A 20,251-nucleotide genomic window follows, 5' to 3' on the forward strand; every position below is an offset into this window, starting at 1 on the left:
CTTGGAGTTCCGCACTTGTAAAAATGAACAACAGAAAGGACTGTGGCTAGCTATAATTTATCGTAAGGCAGGTTGCTGCAACCTAACATTATATCTACATTTACTCTGATGAACCAGAACTTATTCCGGAATCAGGTTCCTGCTACTGGAAAGGACTTCGTGATATTAGGTGAATGACGGAGTGGTATAGAAAGGATATTTATTTGGTGGGAGCAGGTGTTTCTGCGATAGTTCAGACAACGCTTAATAACGCTTCGGTCACCGTTTCCTATGGAGCGGTTTTGTCTGGAATGGATTCAACAAGCCCTTGGTAGATTTCTGGAGGCACGTGGGTGCTACCAGACGTCTACGCATAGATCACGAAAATCATTGAGCCTGGTGACTTGTGGACTGGAGCAAGTGTCTGACAGCGTCCCAAATGTTCCATACGGTTTATATCAGGCGAATTTCTTTTCAAGTCGCCATCGTGAGTTCCCTGCCTTCCTCCTCAAACCACTGTAGCACGATTCTGGCCTTGTGAGACGGACATGTACGCTGTTGGAAGATGCCATAACAATCGGGGAAGCTATCAAGCATGGAGTGATGCTGGTGTTCACGTAGTGTGCAGCTGTCATGGTTTCTTCTATTACTATCACAGGTCCCGTGAAAGCCTAGATGATTAGATGTCTTAGCAACAGTTTCCCCGTCGGCCTGCGTCCGGGGCTCAGAGCATATTTCCAGCATCCTTTCGTCTGGATGACGGCATATCTTGAATCGGCCATCAATCTGATATAATGAGAAGTGTTATTCATATGATCGGGTGAAAAGTTGCCACGGACTCATCGTCCAATCGATACTTTCGTAAGTGTCTATGTTGTTCGCTTAACAAAGGAATGAGTAGGGGTCGTCTCTTCCGGTGGTCCAGGCTCAACAGTGTACCAGGAACACTTGGTGGAGCGCCGGCACTGTACTCTGTCCTCATATATGCCATCGATCGCCACCTATCACACTTTACAGAATGGGCAAGCGTCCAAAATCCGTGTGCTGTTCTGAGGCGTGGTCAGTCGTTATCTTGTCAGTTACTGGTGGTTTCACCTCCTTTCAGTCGCCTTAATCAAATACTCTCACGACTTCAGCACACGAACAGCCGACCAGCTTCCCTGTTTCCGAGATTTCCGTTCATAGGTACACCGTGTAATATAGCGACTCAGTACTGGTTATACAGTAACTTGTCCACGGAACGGACGTCTGTCATTATTCTGGAGATGCACTGAAGACTATAGTCACTTTAATAAAACATAGTTTCTACTCATTGTCTTGAATTAGTCTTATCTATTTTCATGTAGTTCTATGATAATGTCACATGTCTCCTTTGTATAGCGCATCATCACTGACGGCAGGACTCCGAAAGTCTGGTAGATCACCATCTCCGCAATAAAAAATTTCTGCACTTCCAATAGTTCTCTTCTAATTGAACTCTTCAAACATTGGAACATCAAAACGTAACGTTGAATTGGCTCTCTTGAACCATAATTTGCCACTACAATATCTCCTCTCTACCGCATCACAAAACATTACTTATTTCCATTAATCCACACTTTCCCGTCGAGTCCTCACGATGAATATGTACAAAGAAAACATTTAAACGAAACATTGTCAAAGACATTAACTGTTGTGCATTGTTCACAGATATTTGGGATGCTCGAACACTTCTGAAGTAATAGAGCCCAGTATGTTGTTTTCCTCCACGAACGTTTACGAGTGCACCATGGAAGTGTGGAAGACGGCCGCTGTGACAGAGCGGTTCTACGCGCTTCAGTCCGGAAGCATGTGGCTGCTACCGTCGCAGGTTCGAATCCTGCCTCGGGCATCTATGTGTGTGATGTCCTTACGTTAGTTAGGTTTAAGTAGTTCTAAGTCTAGGGGACTGACGACCTCAAATGTTATGTCCCATAGTGCTTAGAGCCATTTGAACCGTTTTTGAAGGGTGGTAGGAACGCTGTTATTCTGTATACACATAAATTATTTGGCAGGCAGGATGGGTTGTTTGCTGATGATGCCGTGGTGCACGGTAAGGTGTCCTCATTGAGTGACATAGACAAAATTTCCTCTTGGTGTAATGAACGTCAGCTAGCCCTAAATGTGAAAAAATGTAAGTTAATGCAGATGAGTAGAGGGAACAAACCTGTAACGTACGCATACAATATTACTAGTGTCCTGCAGGACACAGTCAAGTAGTTTCAATATCTGGGCGTAAAGTAGAACAGCGATATGACGTGTGAACGAGCATTTGAGAACTGCCGGCCGGAGTGGCCGAGCGGTTCTAGGCGCTTCAGCTTGGAACCGCGCGACCGATACGGTCGCAGGTTCGAATCCAGCGTCGGGCATGAATGTCTGTGATATCCTTAGGTTAGTTAGGCTTAAGTAGTTCTAAGTTCTAGGGGACTGATGACCTCAGGAGTTAAGTCCCATAGTGCTCAGAGCCATAGGATCTCGACCAACGCGAGCAACATCGTCGCGGTACGGTAAACCGCAATCGCGATAGGCTTCAATTCGACCTTTATTAAAGTCGGAAACGTGCTGGTAAGTATTTCTCCTCCTCACACGAGTCATCACAACAACGTTTCACCAGGCAACGCCGGTCAACTGCTGTTTGTGTATGAGAAATCGGTTGGCAACTTTCCTCATGTCAGCTCGTCGTAGGCGTCGCCACATTGGCCAACCTTGCGTAAATGCTCTGAAAAGCTAATGATTTGCTTGTCACAGCATCTTCTTCCTGTCGGTTAAATTTCACGTGTGTAGCACGTCATTTTCGTGGTGCAGTAATTTTAATGGCCAGTAGTGTACCAACCTGAGATCCAGGGAATGTGGTCGTAGGATGCTTAAATCCAGAGTAGGCGACACGATGTTGGACGCCTATGCGTCATCACAGTCTGTGGAAGTAGCAGGTAGACACTTAGGTCATTGCAAACGCGTCGACTGGTTTCGTGAATCACGTTTCGCGTTACACGAGATCGATGGTCGTGTCTGGATACGACACCTCGAAACCTGCACTGCTTCACGGACGCCGGCCGTTCGTACGCTATTACGCTTTGAGGGGCGTCCGCCTTGGCCATCACAGCGCCTCTTGTAGTAATCGAAACCACCATGAGGGTTGCGGAATATGCGAACATTTCTGGTGGCCACCTGTGTCCGTTAATGATTAATGTCTTCTAGGACAGTGATGGCACCTTCCCGCACCATAGCTGACTGTCTCACAAAACCATAATCGTATTGCAGTAGCTCGGGGAACGTGAATGAGAAATCAGATTGACGACTTGATCGCCGAATTCGTCTGATCGGCACCATAAGGATGCCATCGGTCGCCGCCTGGGTTTCCTCATCTGCCGACCCGTAATTTACAGAAATAGCGTGATCTGCGCCGATATATCCGTTACTGCATACCTTCAGGAATGTTCCAAGCACTTGTGGAATCTATGTAACGCTCAGTCACTACTGTGTTCTGTTCCTCAGGAGGACCGGCACGCTTGTATACTATACCACTTCCACCTTTGACTTGAGAGATCACCTTGACCCCTGCATACTAGGATCATTTACAGAGAGATCTTGAATTTATGTCTCAACATAACTTTTCACAATTCCAAGCGGGATTTTTTCAGTGTTACACTACTGGCCACTAAAATTACAACACCACGAAGATGACGTGCTGCACACGCGAAATTTAACCGACAGAAATAAGATGCTGTGATATGCAAATCATTACCTTTTCAGAGCATTTAAGCAAGGCTGGCGCCGGTGGCGATACCTACAACGGGCTAAGTTGCCAACCGATTTCTCACACATAAACAGCAGTTGACCGGCGTTGCCTGGTGAAACGTTGTTGTGATGTCTCGTGTAAGGAGGAGAAATGCTTACCATAACGTTTCCGACTTTGATAAAGGTCGAATTGTAGCTTATCGCGATTGCGGTTCATGGTATAGCGACATTGCTGCTCGCGTTGGTCGAGATCCAATGTATGTAAGCAAAATATAGAATCGGTGGGTTCAGGAGGATAATACGGAACGCCGTGCTGGATCCCAACGGCCTCGTATCACTAGCAGCCGAGATGACGGCCATCTTATCCGTATGGGTGTAACGCATCGTGCAGCCACGTCTCGATACCTGAGTCAACAGATAGGGAAGTTTGCAAGACAACAACCATCTGCACGAACGGTTCAGCGACGTTTGCAGCAGCAAGGACTATCAGCTCCGAGACCACGGCTGCGGTTACCCTTGACGCTGGATTACAGACAGGCGTGCCTGCGATGGTGTACTCAACAACGAACCTGGGTGCACAAATGGCAAAACATCATTTTTTTAGGATGAATCCAGGTTCTGTTTACAGCATCATGATGGTCGCATCCGTGTTTGGCGACATCGCGGTGAACGCACATTAGAAGCGTGTATTCGTCATCGCCATACTGGTGTATCACCCTGTGAGATGGTATGGGGTGCCATTGGTTACACGTCTCGGTTACCTCTTGTTCACTTTGAACAGTGGACGTTACATTTCAGATGGGTTACGACCTGTGGCTCTACCCTTTATTCGATCCCTGCAAAACACTACATTTCAGCAGGATAATGCACTACCGCATTTTGCAGGTCCTGTACAGGCCTTTCTGGATACAGAAAATTTTCGACTGCTGCCCTGGCCAGCACATTCTCCAGATCTCTCACCAATTGAAAACGTCTGGTCGATGGTGGCCAAGCAACTGGTTCGTTACAATACGCCAGTCACTACTCTTTATGAACTGTGGTACCGTGCTGAAGCTGCATGGGCAGCTGTACCTGTACACGCCATCCAAGCTCTGTTTGACATAATGTCCAGGCGTATCAAAGCCGTTATTACAGCCAGAGGTGGTTGTTGTTGGTACTGATTTCTCAGGATCTATGCACCCAAACTGCGTGGAAATGTAATCACATCTCTATTCTAGTATAATGTAGTTGTCCAATGAATACCCGCTTATCATCTGCATTTACTCTTAGTGTAGGAATTTTAATGGCCAGTAGTGTATTAGGTGATGGCGAACAGCGAACACGGACAAACGGAAGAAAACGTGGGTGTTTGTATCCTTTCGACGACCGGCTTACTAGAGAAAGTGGACGTGATCTGATTGTGTAGTGACGAGGAACGAACATGACCATGTTCCATCTTCCTAAGGATGTCTCCCAGCGTTTACACTATGCAACGTAGGAAATTCGTAGGAAATATAAATCTCAGTGGCTGAACCTTGAGTTGGGTCGTCGTCCTCCTTGATACGAGTAGCAACATCGAGAGGCTAACTGCATTCGCCATAAGAATACCCCAAGATGCTAGAGACCGATCCCTGGTAACCTACTGAAATATGCGTGATAGAAATCGGGATACTTAAAAGTGCCACCCACGACAATTTGAAATCCTGCTAGAAGTTTGTTTTGTGTTATTTTCTATCGTGCATATTATGTAAAGAAATTTCGTTCATTTTATGTGCATACTGTAAGAAAACTTTATGTTACTAGCATTTATTTATGGATTATCAATACTGTAATGAGTTCGTGTCATAATAATCAGTTACTTATTATTTTCAATCAGGAAGATAGACGTATGTGAAACGGTAAACTAACAAACGAGAAAAAGAGTGTAAATTGGAAAATAACAATTTAAAACTTGAAACTAATGTAATTAAAATTACTAGACTAATAACGAATGTTTAGATATTTTGATTAGGTGACACCAGAGTGCGTACAGCTTATTTTCCAACAATTATATTTCAGAAACCTGCCTTATTACACATGCATGGATGTAGCTTGGAAGCTTCTTTAATTTAGGTTGTAATAAAAGTTTTCATTTTTCAAAATTAATTAATGGCGGTGGCTTGCTTTGCAGAAATTCAAATTATTGTTAAATTTGATTCTACAGTTTTAAGAAATGTTAATTACATATAAAATTTTATATTAGAAACATTTTTTGTGTATATTCTCTTCGATGATATTCCCACCAAACCTTAGGTCCTAAATTACCAGCCGGCCGATGTGGCCGAGCGGTTATAGGCGCTTCAGTCTGGAACCACGTCACCGCTACTGTCGCAGGTTCGAATCATGCCTCGGGCATGGTTGTGTGTGATGTCCTTAGCTCATTTAGGTTTATGTATTTCTAAGTGGTAGGGGACTGATGACCGCAGATGTTGTATCATGGTGCTCAGAGCCATTTGAACCATTTTGAACACAAATTACCTTTCGCAGTGTGTTTTACCCCTTAAAAGTGAAATAGGCGCAAACGAAAAATACATATTGCATAGTTTTGCCCCCCTCTACACATCTGCCAAGTTTCATAAGATCCTCTATTGACACTCGGGAATGTTCCCTTGTCAGTGCTGAAGTAGCTCATTTCATCAGTCATCCAATAATAAATGTTTATTCCACGATCTACCAATGACAAATGTCACCTTTCTTAACACTCTCAAATTTCACTGTATCTGTCACAGACAGCCAATAAAGGTAAACATTGTCATTTTTATCCAGTAAATTTGTTCGAAGAATCTTAAACAAAGTCGTACTCTTGAGGACTTCGTTTTTACCAACCAATAGTGTTGCGGCGGGAGGAAGAGGGGACTTGTCCCACTCTATGATACGACTCTGAAACTGACAAATAAGAACTCCCACATAGACATGCATGAAAAAATGCACACTCTCATTCTTAACTATGTGTAACTTGGATGTTTCTGTCTGAGCACGAATCTCGAACGCCAGTTGAATCACACTGAAATGACCGTCCAGTAAAATATAAGCTTAAACAATCTCCTATGCTTGCGGATTTCGTTATTATTAAATAACAGTGATGTGCGGTGCTTGAGGAATCATGACACTTCTGCTAACACATGATGCGATTTGAAGCTGGCAAATAAGGGAGATCCCACGTAGACAGGCACGACAAAGAACGCGCTCTCCAGAAAAAAAAAATTATGAACAAGTAGCAACGTTTGTTTTAGAAATTTAAACAGAAGATTACTCCACTGCACGGCCGCTGAGACAAACGACTGTTTTCACACTGGCCTCAGGAAAGTGACACCTGGCCAGATTTTTATCTTCCTGAGGGGCTTCTTGGAACAATTCGTTGTTTCGTCTTGAGTGTGGAGGTGTGGAAAGTGGTTACCTGGGCTGAAACGCAGTTTTGGACTCTGAACATTTTTGCGGTCCAGCCTGTTTGTTTTAAGAAAAGTCATATGTTCTGCCAGTTCCTCATTTTAATAAAAGATGAGTGAAAAGAAGGCAATAAACAAGATGGTCAGTGGTGGTACTGTAAATGGTATATAAATACAAAGCTGTGTTAAAGAATTACTACTGCGATCAAATGAATGAGGATATATTGTTCCGAAATATGTTTTGTGATAGATTAAGAGAAAACCTGCCACGTAACACAATGGACAATGGATTGCTTCCATTGATGTGAAATACTCCTGTACTCTGTAAACAACTGTGATCTATATCAATTCTCCCAGCAGGAACCTAACACGGTCTTGCAGACCTCTCATGAAGACCACGTGGTTCCAACTTGAACCCACTACCACAAATACTGTGAAACTATGCAGTCCGAACAGCACAGGTATCTAACAGTTGCTAAGTCTACAGCAATGAGATGTGTATATTACTCAGAAAATTTTGAAAACTGTGCATGAGCTATCTTGCGTAAACTTTTGTTCTGGACGTCTGTTTTCGTACGTCAAGAATTTTCCATCATTCGTCACGAATGGTGTATGTATCATCCACACAAATACTCGAGCCAAACAATTACACGTTTATCGTGCGCCAAATTTCGCTCATCTTACTCACTTCTTTCTGTGACGCAGTTTATTACGCATGTTTAGTCACTAACCACTAGTGACTTGTCACCCATAAGAGCTGTATGCCAAGTTTTATATATATTGGGTGAGATTATATGCTATTTGGTATATAATTAACCGCAAATCGCTTTGCGGGAAGAGGAAGTATGATTCATATTGGCCAAAAAAGTTAGTATTATTTACAGTGCTTTCGTATTTCTCAAACATTTACTGTACAATGAATAGTTAATTATTCACACCGTGATAGTCCCTGTCATTAAAGCACTGATATAAGCAAGGCATGTCGTATTTCCCATTTGCTGATATGTTTTCGTATAAGGTGAACGCATATGCACGCATTTTATCTTGGTAAGACGAAGTCAGAATTGCGGTGGGTCTGATGCTGAACTTGTTCTTTTTTGTGGCAGGTTGACGATCAAGGCCGGCTGCCCCATGAACCTGGAGGACTTCCCCATGGACACGCAGCGCTGCCCGCTCAAGTTCGGAAGCTGTGAGTACTGGCTGCAGTTTATATGGATTGATCGCTACTGTCAGTCAGTAACATTTGAGATACTACATTGAACATTTTGCATATTACTTGTACTTGATTGGTATAGAACACACTAACAAACGGGATTTCATACGTGGCGACACGTTTCAAGAGAGGAAATGCCATCATACAGGTATGTCTGGCGTTCAACCGATCCTACACAGTCATGCAAAGGCACTTAGAAATGCCAAAAAACGGAAATATAATAACAAAGTGAATGTAAATCAAGAAAATAACAAGCAAGTTTCTAAGCAGATAGTTATTGCGCTGAACTAATTTCAGTTCTGAAATTAATTCTCTAACATCAAAAAAATTATGGCATCTTCAGACCTGTGTAGATTTTAAACAAGCCTGTGATCTAGTAGACAGTGAGCCTTTCTTGAATATAACTAGGGTAATTCGGGAAATAAGTTCCGTCTGGTAATAAAAAAAGAAATTGAACACGAATAAAGAAAGCAATTTATTTCACAAAACTTCGTAACACTTGTCTTACTTTTCAACATAGCCGCTCCAATTTTCCAGGTATTTGTCATAGCGTGGTATATGTTTATGTATTCGTCATAGAATGTTGACGCCTGTTGGCTTAAGAAGTTAGGCACCCAACTTGCGGAAAGTTTATGACAACCCAGTTTTTCAGTAGCAACCTCGTAAATTAACGTTCGTTAAATTTATGGAAGTTGACGAGCAATAGCACTAATCGTAAACCTACTGTTTTCTTTCATTTCTTCGACTGCACTAACCAGTTCATCAGAAACCTAAGAGGGACGTACACTTCGTTGTTCGTCACGCACTTGATCACGCCTTTCCTTAACCTGTGAGACCCATCCCCTCACCATTGAAGCATTTATTGCATTTCCTCCTTAAACCGCTCATATTTGTTGATGAATGTCGCTTGGATTAACGTTATTATCATTCAGAAAACGAATCACAGATCTCAGTTCATTCGCGGGAGGATGCCATTATAAGCAGTCACTACGAACGACACAAAACACAGAGCGCGCCCAAAACGGTGCCATTCCCTTCTGCTTAACCAGAGATATTATTGACCGTGAGCTGGACTACGATAATAGCAAAGCCGTGGAGAAAAATCGAAACTGAAATTACATTCCGGACCACCCTCCTATGAAAGAACAATCTCTGCATATGTAAACCACTACAATTATTTGTAAATCTCTATTTGGTGTCATACCTAAAGAAAAAATTTTGAGCAGAAAATTCGGAACATTCTCAAATTCAAATAGGAGTGAGACTCCTTCCGTTGGTTCTCAGCTGCGTTTTAGGAGAAGTAATGTAAGAGTACCGAAAACAAAATATCGGAGCTTAAAGCTGCGGAACGAATCAAATTTGGAAGAGCAAATGTAAGATAGACTTCTTAACTTCTGCAAACGATCTCTCTATTTTACATCACAACGTTCAGACAGCAGAAACTCAAACAGCAGTACCAAAAGAAACAAATGGCAGAGTAGCTGTCAAAATATCATTTGAAAAAGTTTATACCTGTCTAGTAACAAGATCGCATCTAACATTCTAAAAATCTGAATAGGGAAAACCGAGACTGTCTCAGTTAGAATATTTATGCGAAACATTCACGAGACAGACCTGGAAAATACTAGTTACAAATTTCGTTACCACAAATGGAAGCAGCATTTTGCAAAATTTGCAGAACTACACCTCTTCAGCCAAGAATGTCGCTGACTGAGGAGAACTGTATTCAGTGACGATTTCCGCTGAGAACCTAACTCCGACGACCAGCGGAGACGTGTCTAGAGACACTTCGGGCGGTCTTGGGTTACCAACCTGACTGTCGCCAGAGATACGGCCCGACAACCAAGAGTGATGCTCTGGGGCCGCATTTTGTATAGTAGGATCCCTTCAGATGGCATCCTCGGAACCTTTGTAGCACAGTGGTACTTCGACGATACTCTACAACCCGTTTTGTTGCCCTTCATGGCAAGCTATCCTGGTCTTAAATTTGAGCAACATAATTCCCTCCTGCACACGGCGAGAATTTCTACTGCTTACCATCGTGCTTGTCAAACCCTAATTCGGCCATGAAGGTCGCCTGATCTCTCCCTATTTGAGGTTCATAGCGTTATGGACAGGGCCCTACAATCGTCTCGGGATTCCGACGATCTAACGCTTTAGTTGGACAGAATTTGGCACGATATCCCTCAGGAGGACATCCAAGAATTCTGTCAGTCAGTGCCAAGCCTAATAACTGCTTGCATAAGCGCCAGAGGTGGACCAGCTTGATACTGACTGGCTCAGTTTGTAAAACTCTTTCTCTTGTATAAATTATCCAATTTTTTCTGAATTTTAATCACTTGTTTTTCTGTACATGCACATCACATCTGCCGATTTCTATCCCATTCGGTTATTCCTTCGAAATGTGTGATTTTTCGTCCTTTACAGTGTAGCTTTTCTTCTCTCATACTTTCTTGTTTAATGTCCTTTTTAATCTCTCCATTCCTTACTCTGTAAATTCTTGTTTTTCCCTTAAGTGCTCTGAGAAATTTCATTTCCCCAGCTTGCAGTCTGCTCCAGTCCCTTTCTGTCATTGTCCATGTTTCTCCACCATAGGTGACAATAGTGAAGTAATAATTCCTATATATAAGGAATTTTGCTTTTTCTGAAACTTCCTTATTCCAAATCAGGTGTTTCATTGTTTGGTACAAATTTTATCCCTTCTGTAACCTCTTATTAATTTCGTCACTTATTCTTCCATCCCTACATATTTCACTCCCGAAATAAGTGAAATTTTCTACCACTTGGAGGGATTCTCCATTCAAGGTAATATTTCCGTTGATGCCATTCTCTCTTCCAAATATCATTACTTCACTCTTATCTTTATTTATTTTTAATTCATACCTTTTCATTATTTCCTTCCACGCATCAAGTTGTAACTTCACATCTATCTCTTTATTACCCTAAATTACCATATCATCTGCAAAAATCATCTTTTTGTATTTTTCTTTTACTATATCTTTAACTGCCCTATTCATTCCCTCCATCACAACATTAAAAAGTGCATGAGATAGCACACTTCCTTGCTTAAGTCCTTGACTTATTTCGAAGTATTCAGTGTTTCCCAATGGTATTCTTATTCTTCAATTGTGTCCTCTGTACATTGTCTTTATTACAGTAATGTATCCATCTTCTACATCTATCTTCTTCATTTCTTCCCAGAGTCTTTCCTTGTTAACTGAGTCATATGCCTTTTCTATGTCTATAAAAAACATTATCACATTTTTGTTATACTCCCAACTTTTTTCCTTCAGTTGTCGGATAGAAAATATCAGGTCGATAGTGCTTCTTCCTTTCCTAAGCCCATGATGTTCTTCATTCAGCTCCTTTTCTATCTTTTCAATTTCCAATCGTCAGGTATTGTACTATTTCTCCACACACTTGATTTTACCCTATAGAGCCACTACATTCCCACTGGACCTTATCATGTCCACTGAAATTGGACAAAGGAGATTAAGATGGTAATGGCATGTTAAGAAAAGTTATGGGGAGAGATTCCCCAAAATTATGGAAGAACTAAAGATGGATGGAAAAAGACCTAAAGGGCGCCCAAGAACACGGTGGAAAATGGTAGTGAGAATATCTGTGGAAAGGAGAGGTGTGACCTGTAGCAAGTGGAGGAAGAAAAGTGTAGGGGGGACCGAGCCAAATGTCGAGGACTCGTCAACACCCAGACCCGGCAGTAGCTGGAGCGGGATCCGAATATAGATAGATAGATAGATATTGTGTAGCTTGACACTGATCGGTCCTGTCGATGGTTACCCAACTGAACAACTGTGGGACCATCCCCGTCGCACTGTTCGGTACCAAACAGCACGTCATTCATTCTCTTCCTCCACGACTCGCACCTGTCCGCTCCGCAAAAGGTGGTTTTCAGACTTTCACATGCGGTTACACTGATGTGCCTGGGCACTGAGTTTTCATCCCGTGTGTTGCTGATTATGGGGAAGAAAACCCTTTCAAATGTATCGCGGAAGAAATAAATAATAGAACCGGGCGAATACAGTGCATTTCTCAAACTAAATATTTAATTTTTCATGTCGCCTTTGATTCTGAAGATCAACTGCAGTCCACAATAACCAGGAGGCTCGTAATAGCGTTTGTTTGCAAGGCATTCATGTCACTGCGGAGGTAATCTGGACGCAATTACTTTTCCATACGTTGACACTGTGGTACATTATTTTTAAGTCTTATGGAAGTCTAGTGTTAATGGACGAAGGTGTTACACGTAATGTCAAGAGAAGATAGTTCTTTTGGGACTATTTACTTCCATCGTTACTAGTATACAGGAAGAGAACATCCTGTACTGAACTGCAATAACTCTTGCGAATACGCACATTATGACTCTTCTACCTAAAACATCGCCGAATGAGACTCGGCCATTATTTCCGCGAGAGTGATTCGTTAAGCTCTGCCATTCGTCAATCAGTTCACACCGTTCGATGGATGGGTTCGGCCTGCCAATACTATCCGAGTATGTCATTTGCGTGGTCAGGAGAACGGCGAGCATTGCACTTGGAAATGCTGGAAAACATTATCCACCGGAACTGTTGCAGATATGCGCTCAGCTTCACGAGAGAATGTGATAAAAGGACGAAAATTACTTTTGCGGCGTCAGTTGATTTCTGTGTGTGGATATGCGTTCATTCCGATAGGAAAAACAGTGTTCCCCGTCTCATGAAGTATGGAACCTCTCCTAATTTTAGTGGATGAATTAGTGTCGGGAATTCTCAGTTTGGGGTATTGGTAGCAAATGCGTTTCTAAATAAAAACAAATGATTTTTCCAGACAGTCATTTGCATTGTAACAGAGGTAAAGGGAGACTACATTTTATAATATTATTAATTGACTGTGGCTTCTACAAGGTAATTTGGTTCACGTGGAGAAACTCGCATAGAATTAAAGAAAAAGCTTGCGAAGGAAGTCAAATAAAGTATATTTAAGACGATTATGCTTCATAATATATACGTCGAATATAGATAACGACATTTACATTTCGCATATATATTTGGAATTTAGTTTTGCAGTGTGTAGATGGAGTCAGCTGCTAATCATGGTTTTGAAGCAACAAGTATTCTGCTTAGAAAATCATTTTGTTCGTAAGGAAACAAACCGACACATTCTGTCGGCACTGCGAGTCGCATCAAAGACATAATGTGCAGTATTTATTTGAGCTGACTCCACTTACTCATTTATGAAACGATATGTAGCAAATATCTGTCTAAACAACATCACCAGAGAAACTGACAACTCTTCGGAGAGACACCATACCTAAGTACTAACATAAAATCAAACAAATATGCAGGGTGTATTATGTACGAGAATGGTCCCATCAACTCGGTAGTCACATGTTATTTGAATATGACAATGCTAATCGAATAATATACACTCCTGGAAATTGAAATAAGAACACCGTGAATTCATTGTCCCAGGAAGGGGAAACTTTATTGACACATTCCTGGGGTCAGATACATCACATGATCACACTGACAGAACCACAGGCACATAGACACAGGCAACAGAGCATGCACAATGTCAGCACTAGTACAGTGTATATCCACCTTTCGCAGCAATGCAGGCTGCTATTCTCCCATGGAGACGATCGTAGAGATGCTGGATGTAGTCCTGTGGAACGGCTTGCCATGCCATTTCCACCTGGAACCTCAGTTGGACCAGCGTTCGTGCTGGACGTGCAGACCGCGTGAGACGACGCTTCATCCAGTCCCAAACATGCTCAATGGGGGACAGATCCGGAGATCTTGCTGGCCAGGGTAGTTGACTTACACATTCTAGAGCACGTTGGGTGGCACGGGATACATGCGGACGTGCATTGTCCTGTTGGAACAGCAAGTTCCCTTGCCGGTCTAGGAATGGTAGAACGATGGGTTCGATGACGGTTTGGATGTACCGTGCACTATTCAGTGTCCCCTCGACGATCACCAGAGGTGTACGGCCAGTGTAGGAGATCGCTCCCCACACCATGATGCCGGGTGTTGGCCCTGTGTGCCTCGGTCGTATGCAGTCCTGATTCTGGCGCTCACCTGCAAGGCGCCAAACACGCATACGACCATCATTGGCACCAAGGCAGAAGCGACTCTCATCGCTGAAGACGACACGTCTCCATTCGTCCCTCCATTCACGCCTGTCGCGACACCACTGGAGGCGGGCTGCACGATGTTGGGGCGTGAGCGGAAGACGGCCTAACGGTGTGCGGGACCGTAGCCCAGCTTCATGGAGACGGTTGCGAATGGTCCTCGCCGATACCCCAGGAGCAACAGTGTCCCTAATTTGCTGGGAAGTGGCGATGCGGTCCCCTACGGCACTGCGTAGGATCCTACGGTCTTGGCGTGCATCCGTGCGTCGCTGCGGTCCGGTCCCAGGTCGACGGGCACGTGCACCTTCCGCCGACCACTGGCGACAACATCGATGTACTGTGGAGACCTCACGCCCCACGTGTTGAGCAATTCGGCGTTACGTCCACCCGGCCTCCCGCATGCCCACTATACGCCCTCGCTCAAAGCCCGTCAGCTGCGCATACGGTTCACGTCCACGCTGTCGCGGCATGCTACCAGTGTTAAAGACTGCGATGGAGCTCCGTATGCCACGGCAAACTGGCTGACACTGAGGGCGGCGGTGCACAAATGCTGCGCAGCTAGCGCCATTCGACGGCCAACACCGCGATTCCTGGTGTGTCCGCTGTTCCCTGCGTGTGATCATTGCTTGTACAGCCCTCTCGCAGTGTCCGGAGCAAGTATGGTGGGTCTGACACACCGGTGTCAATGTGTTCTTTTTCCCATTTCCAGGAGTGTATGTCGTGAAATTAAGACTGATAATTACATTGCAGCTATATTGTACCTTTTAATAATACACAAACTATGTTCATAACTCCGCAGTTCGCGTTTTGTTAACTCCGTCATGCTATATACTATTTTCAAGAGTTAAAAATACACAAACAATGATCATAACTCCGCAGAATCAGAAATTTAGATATATATATGAGAAACTAAGCACAAGGAACATTAAACGAATATATGGATTAAAATTATCTAAAATAGTTATTAAAATACTGAAACACGAAACGTGATAATATTAAGAACTATCAACCAATGGGAAATAACATCGTACTGTCTATTTGGACACACTTTGTAAATAAGGAACATAATAGTAAGAAAAATGTCAAATTGATATCAAAAATCTTCGACGTATAATAAATAATTTTGCAAAAACTGAGCTATAATAGTTACGTCAGAGATTACAGGCGATTTAATGAGACAAATATGCAAGACATGTACGTAGATGGTCTCACCAAAACTTTTCATGCAGTTCACTTGAATATGTCTATGACAGTAGAAACAGATCTCTCGTGAAATTAAGACTGTTAATTACACTGTATCTATCCTGAACCGCCGTGTGATGCTTATTTGAAGTAACGAGTATGAAATTGAATTGTACTTACTGTAACACAAATATTCATTGATTGCTAAGGTTGACAGGGACCTCAAACGGCACACCTTCACTGACAAGTACCTATCTGGAAAATGGGACGAAATTACGAAGAAAACTTCTAAAAGCTATCGCTGTTGAATGCAGAATAAAATCTACATCGTGCCAAGCGCTCATTATTTGTGTTTGCAAACGTTATAAAAAAAGTTCTGGAAACTGGAAATGCGGAGATTAAGATACGCCAAGGAAGAAAAAGAGGAACTAATGAAAGAAATAAAACTAACGGACTGGGCCGTAATCAGTTACTGCTCGTTCCCTTTTTCAATTACACACATTTATTTTAAAAAGGTAATTCCAAACTCAGCAGTAAATAAAGATATCACACGTTATTGGTTCAAATGGCTCAAGCAATATGGGACTTAACATCTATGGTCATCAGTCCCCTAGAACTTAGAACTACTTAAACCTAACTAGCCTAAGGACATGACACACATCCATGCCCGAGGCAGGATTCGAACCTGCGTCCGTAGCGGTCACGCGGTTCCAGACTGAAGCGCCTAGAACCGCTCGGTCACACTGGCCGGCACACGCTATTACTGTAGGAATAAACAACTGTGTAACTAATAGTAATTTCAGTGCGTTACAATTTACCACATGAGCATAAAATACAGACACAGCAAATAATTTTTTTTTAAAACAAGCCCATGTGATCCCAATTAGAACGTCAAGACAAGTAACCACAGTCAAGGCTGAAGGCCTTTAACGCCAAGAATGGCAATTATAAACAAAATTAACAAACATACTGTAAAACAGCAATTCAATAGCAAGGTTAATTTAAAAAGGCAGGCTACTGTTCGCCAAGCGGGTGAGACAAAATGATGGTACACTTGGTAGCACAACCATTTAAACCTGCTGTAACGCTAACAACGGCAATTGTATAAAAAATTTAAAAGAAACATGCAGTAAATCAAAAATACATCAGTAAAGGTTAATTTACAATGACAAGCAACTGATCAGTTAACAGGTGAGACAAAATGATGGTAAACTTGGTAGCAAAATCATTTAAACCTGCTGTAACGCCGAGAATGAAAATTATATAAAAAATTCGAAATATACAATAAAACAGCAAATACAATAATAAAACACAAGGGCCAGTCACAAAAGGTGCACCAAGACTCGACCTCTGAGTAGGTCCGGCGAAAAACAGTTTGGCGAACAATGAGGTAGGCAGCCAAGAGTTGCATTTCCTTCACAAGATGGTAACTCAGACTAGTGGCAGTCTAACGAATGATTAATGATAATCTTGCTGAGGCTACCTGACGTCCAATAACCAAATGCAAATATTTAAAAATACGCCAAAGCCAGAACCAGCGGTCTGGACTCCGCCTGCAAAATACTGTGCTTAGAGCGCCTGGAACGAAAAAGGAATCACTACCACCAGAGTAGAAGAATCGCCAGCCAACGTACAATAAAAAAACTGTCAAATCTACAAGTCTCTCCGAACAGCAGCGGCTAGGCGAGAAAACGTACACTTCCGTTACATACACTAACCCTCCAGGGCAGGTAACTGGGGTGTTAGCCGCCTAGAGGCAGGGAAAATACCGATGGTTGAACTTAACAAATAGTAACAAACTGAACGCAATAAATAGCAATTATGAAGTCCAGGAAAGCTAATCAGATCCGCCTTTCCCAAGCACTCCACTCGTTGCTCTTCGCCTCGGCAACACTACGAGCAGCAACATGAACCCAAGTCACTAGAGAATCGCAAGATCTCACAATGGTGGAGGTTTCTGTACTTGAATCCAAATGCACTCAAAACTTGCAGGATCCGGTTTACGACGAGGTCGTGCACACGCGTGACCAGAGGCCTTCGATCCGGCATGCCATGTGCGCTGCCAGTGGACCCGGCGTGTTCTGGCACTGCACGGACCTGGCTCCTCCTGTCCCCAACTGAGCTCCACACTGACACGAATCGGAAGAACCACGACGTCGCCCCAAAGATAGGGCCACAGTGACTACATATCGATAACCGCCGCTGCTGCCACCATCGGACAGGCAACGCTTGTGAAAGCAAGTGGCGCCAGTTAACATGAGAAAAAGACAAACAACTGCAACCATGTCAACTAAACGATACGGTCTGTCCTTCAACAGAGGACAGAAACAGCACCAACGCGAGCTGCAGCACGGCTCACGATACGTTTCCATTGATCGACAGTCGATTCCTGATGGTCCCGTGAGCTGTGCAGTCGCAACTGATGAGCTAGTTTGGTGAACATATGAATACATATGGTTGTCTGCTGCAGATCTCCTTTTGAACAGTGTACAATGACTGATGTGCTCCGCAAAAATTTTCCGTATACCAGCTTTGTGCTCTTTTGGCAGTCGTTCAGCAGATCACCATCTATCCTACTTTCCAGAACAGATAAGCCTCCGAACCCGACTTTCTGTATAGAGTCGTAGACGTCCAACCATACGCCTAGTGATAGCTTCACTGCCCTTCTACCTCCTTCTGTAGTTGCTCACGACAGTAGCACGTGAACATTCCAGCGTCTTCGCCGTTTTCGAGGTACTGGTTCACAGGTTCTGCGTAACAATAGTCTGCCTTTTGCCACAATGGATTTCCCCAGGTGCAGCCCATATCTTCGCTACACTAGGGTGATGCCTCAACGCCACCATGAGACATCCAACGTCGCCGTTGGTAGTGGTCACAATTTTTTGGCTGATCGGTGTATAAACACAGGCAATGCTGGGTTCTCACCTAATTGCTAATAAAATTACACAACTAGTAATTTGAAATTTTTCCAGTTGGACCTAACCCAAATTATTCCAGGTCCATCGGGAAGAATGTACGTGCCGCCTGTTAACTTTAGTGGAATGTCCTCGTTCGTCATCATAACACTGTGAGAAACGGCACTCGATTGTCAGCAAGTGGGAAGTTGTAAGCCTCACCAGCTGCGACATAGTCGCATATAAAAACAGTGATCCAATACTGTTAAATGTGTTTCATTCCAGTCTTTGATCACAATATCAGTTCTTTTTACGAGGACCAGTTTCAGTCAGTAATTACCATCCTCAGATCTAATGACAATTATCACTTTAGGACATGGTGCAGGAAAGATCTGAGTGAGGATGGTCATTACTGACTAAAACCGTCATCGTCTAAAGAATTGATATTGTGATCAAAGACTGGAATAAAGAAACATTTGAGATGCAAGCCTGTTCGGCCAGATGTTGGCTTACGGCTCTTGTCGAGGTGTTTGTGAAACCACTGCCTTGGCAGCTAGAACTGACAATGTTTGTGACGTCACAGTTGGAGGCCAGCAGAGCGTGTTTACATAGCAGTGAGGAATGTTAGTTGCCTTTCATTTGCCAATTATTGCATTTTATGTTTTCCTATTCACTGTTTTGCGGGCCGTTCTGCGTCACTCGCTAATATATGACTGCTGTTCTACAGAAAGAAGATATCCGATGCTGCAAATGAAGCCCATTTTAAACCTACAATGTACTTTCAGGAGCTCTCTGAGGCTCCGGTACTGGCGTCACAGACGTTACAGCCAGTCCAGCAGTTTCACGCTCTTGCCCCCAACGCACTTTTCAGCTACGAGTATGTGACACGCTTATGAGTGTGGCTGAAAGCAGAGAAGCCCCCCTGTTCTGGTCTGCAGCAAATTTTATCAGGATTGAAAAGGTGTACATCAGCTGCTGAATAAAGCACCGTGTGGTAATAATAAAGTGCAGCTACAGACAGAAGTCCAGTATCGTGTGTAATTTCGTAAAGCAGCAAAACTTGGTAGATATCCTAATGCGTTAATGAGGAATCCATTTACTCTAGGGAAAAAATTAGTCCGAATTTTGGACTGCTGGTTAACGTCTGGTGCTCTTAATGGAAGAAAGTCGTATAGATATATTTCAGTATGTAATGGATTAGGAACGGGAAATGGGCAGAGAAGATCAAACAACTGATAATGGGATAATTTTGAATTTATTACTAATCGCCGTTTGCATTATTTGTTCAATGTGAGTACCGGAGACGTGGACGACTTGTTGCATCCGTAGAACAACGTGATAAGCAGTAGCTGGCAGCACTTTCCGTGGAATCTAAGCAAAGTTTTCCAGTGTACTGACGTTCAGATCAGGTAAAGACCGCACGTTACCCAAACGTCACATGGATTCAGATCAGGTGATGTTGGAGGCCATGCACCTGTAAAGGCTCTGGGGATAACGCATTCATGTAAGGCTGCGCGAAGGAGATATTTCACTGGGCGAGCGACAGGATGTGTCACCCGATCTTGCATGAAAACAGTGGTTTCCACACAGTTTCGCTCTTCCAAAGCAGGAATCAAATGCAGCAAAAAGAGACTCGTTAACGTGCAGAAGTCAAGCTACAACTGACAGGGCCACAGCGTGTATTCTCTTC

The 20,251-nt window shown here is 43.2% G+C and overlaps 1 protein-coding gene across 1 annotated transcript in view; it reads left to right on the forward strand.

Annotated features, from left to right (window-relative positions):
• Positions 1 to 20,251, forward strand: part of LOC126355272 (gamma-aminobutyric acid receptor alpha-like) — a 250,968-nt gene that overhangs the window by 114,335 nt on the left and 116,382 nt on the right. The window contains exon 5 of the mRNA XM_050005560.1: positions 8,246 to 8,328. Coding sequence (XP_049861517.1) covers positions 8,246 to 8,328 — 83 coding nt within the window. The remainder of the gene's footprint in view (positions 1 to 8,245; positions 8,329 to 20,251) is intronic.

The sequence above is a fragment of the Schistocerca gregaria genome, chromosome 3 (assembly GCF_023897955.1).
Source record: "Schistocerca gregaria isolate iqSchGreg1 chromosome 3, iqSchGreg1.2, whole genome shotgun sequence".
Lineage (NCBI taxonomy): Eukaryota > Metazoa > Arthropoda > Insecta > Orthoptera > Acrididae > Schistocerca > Schistocerca gregaria.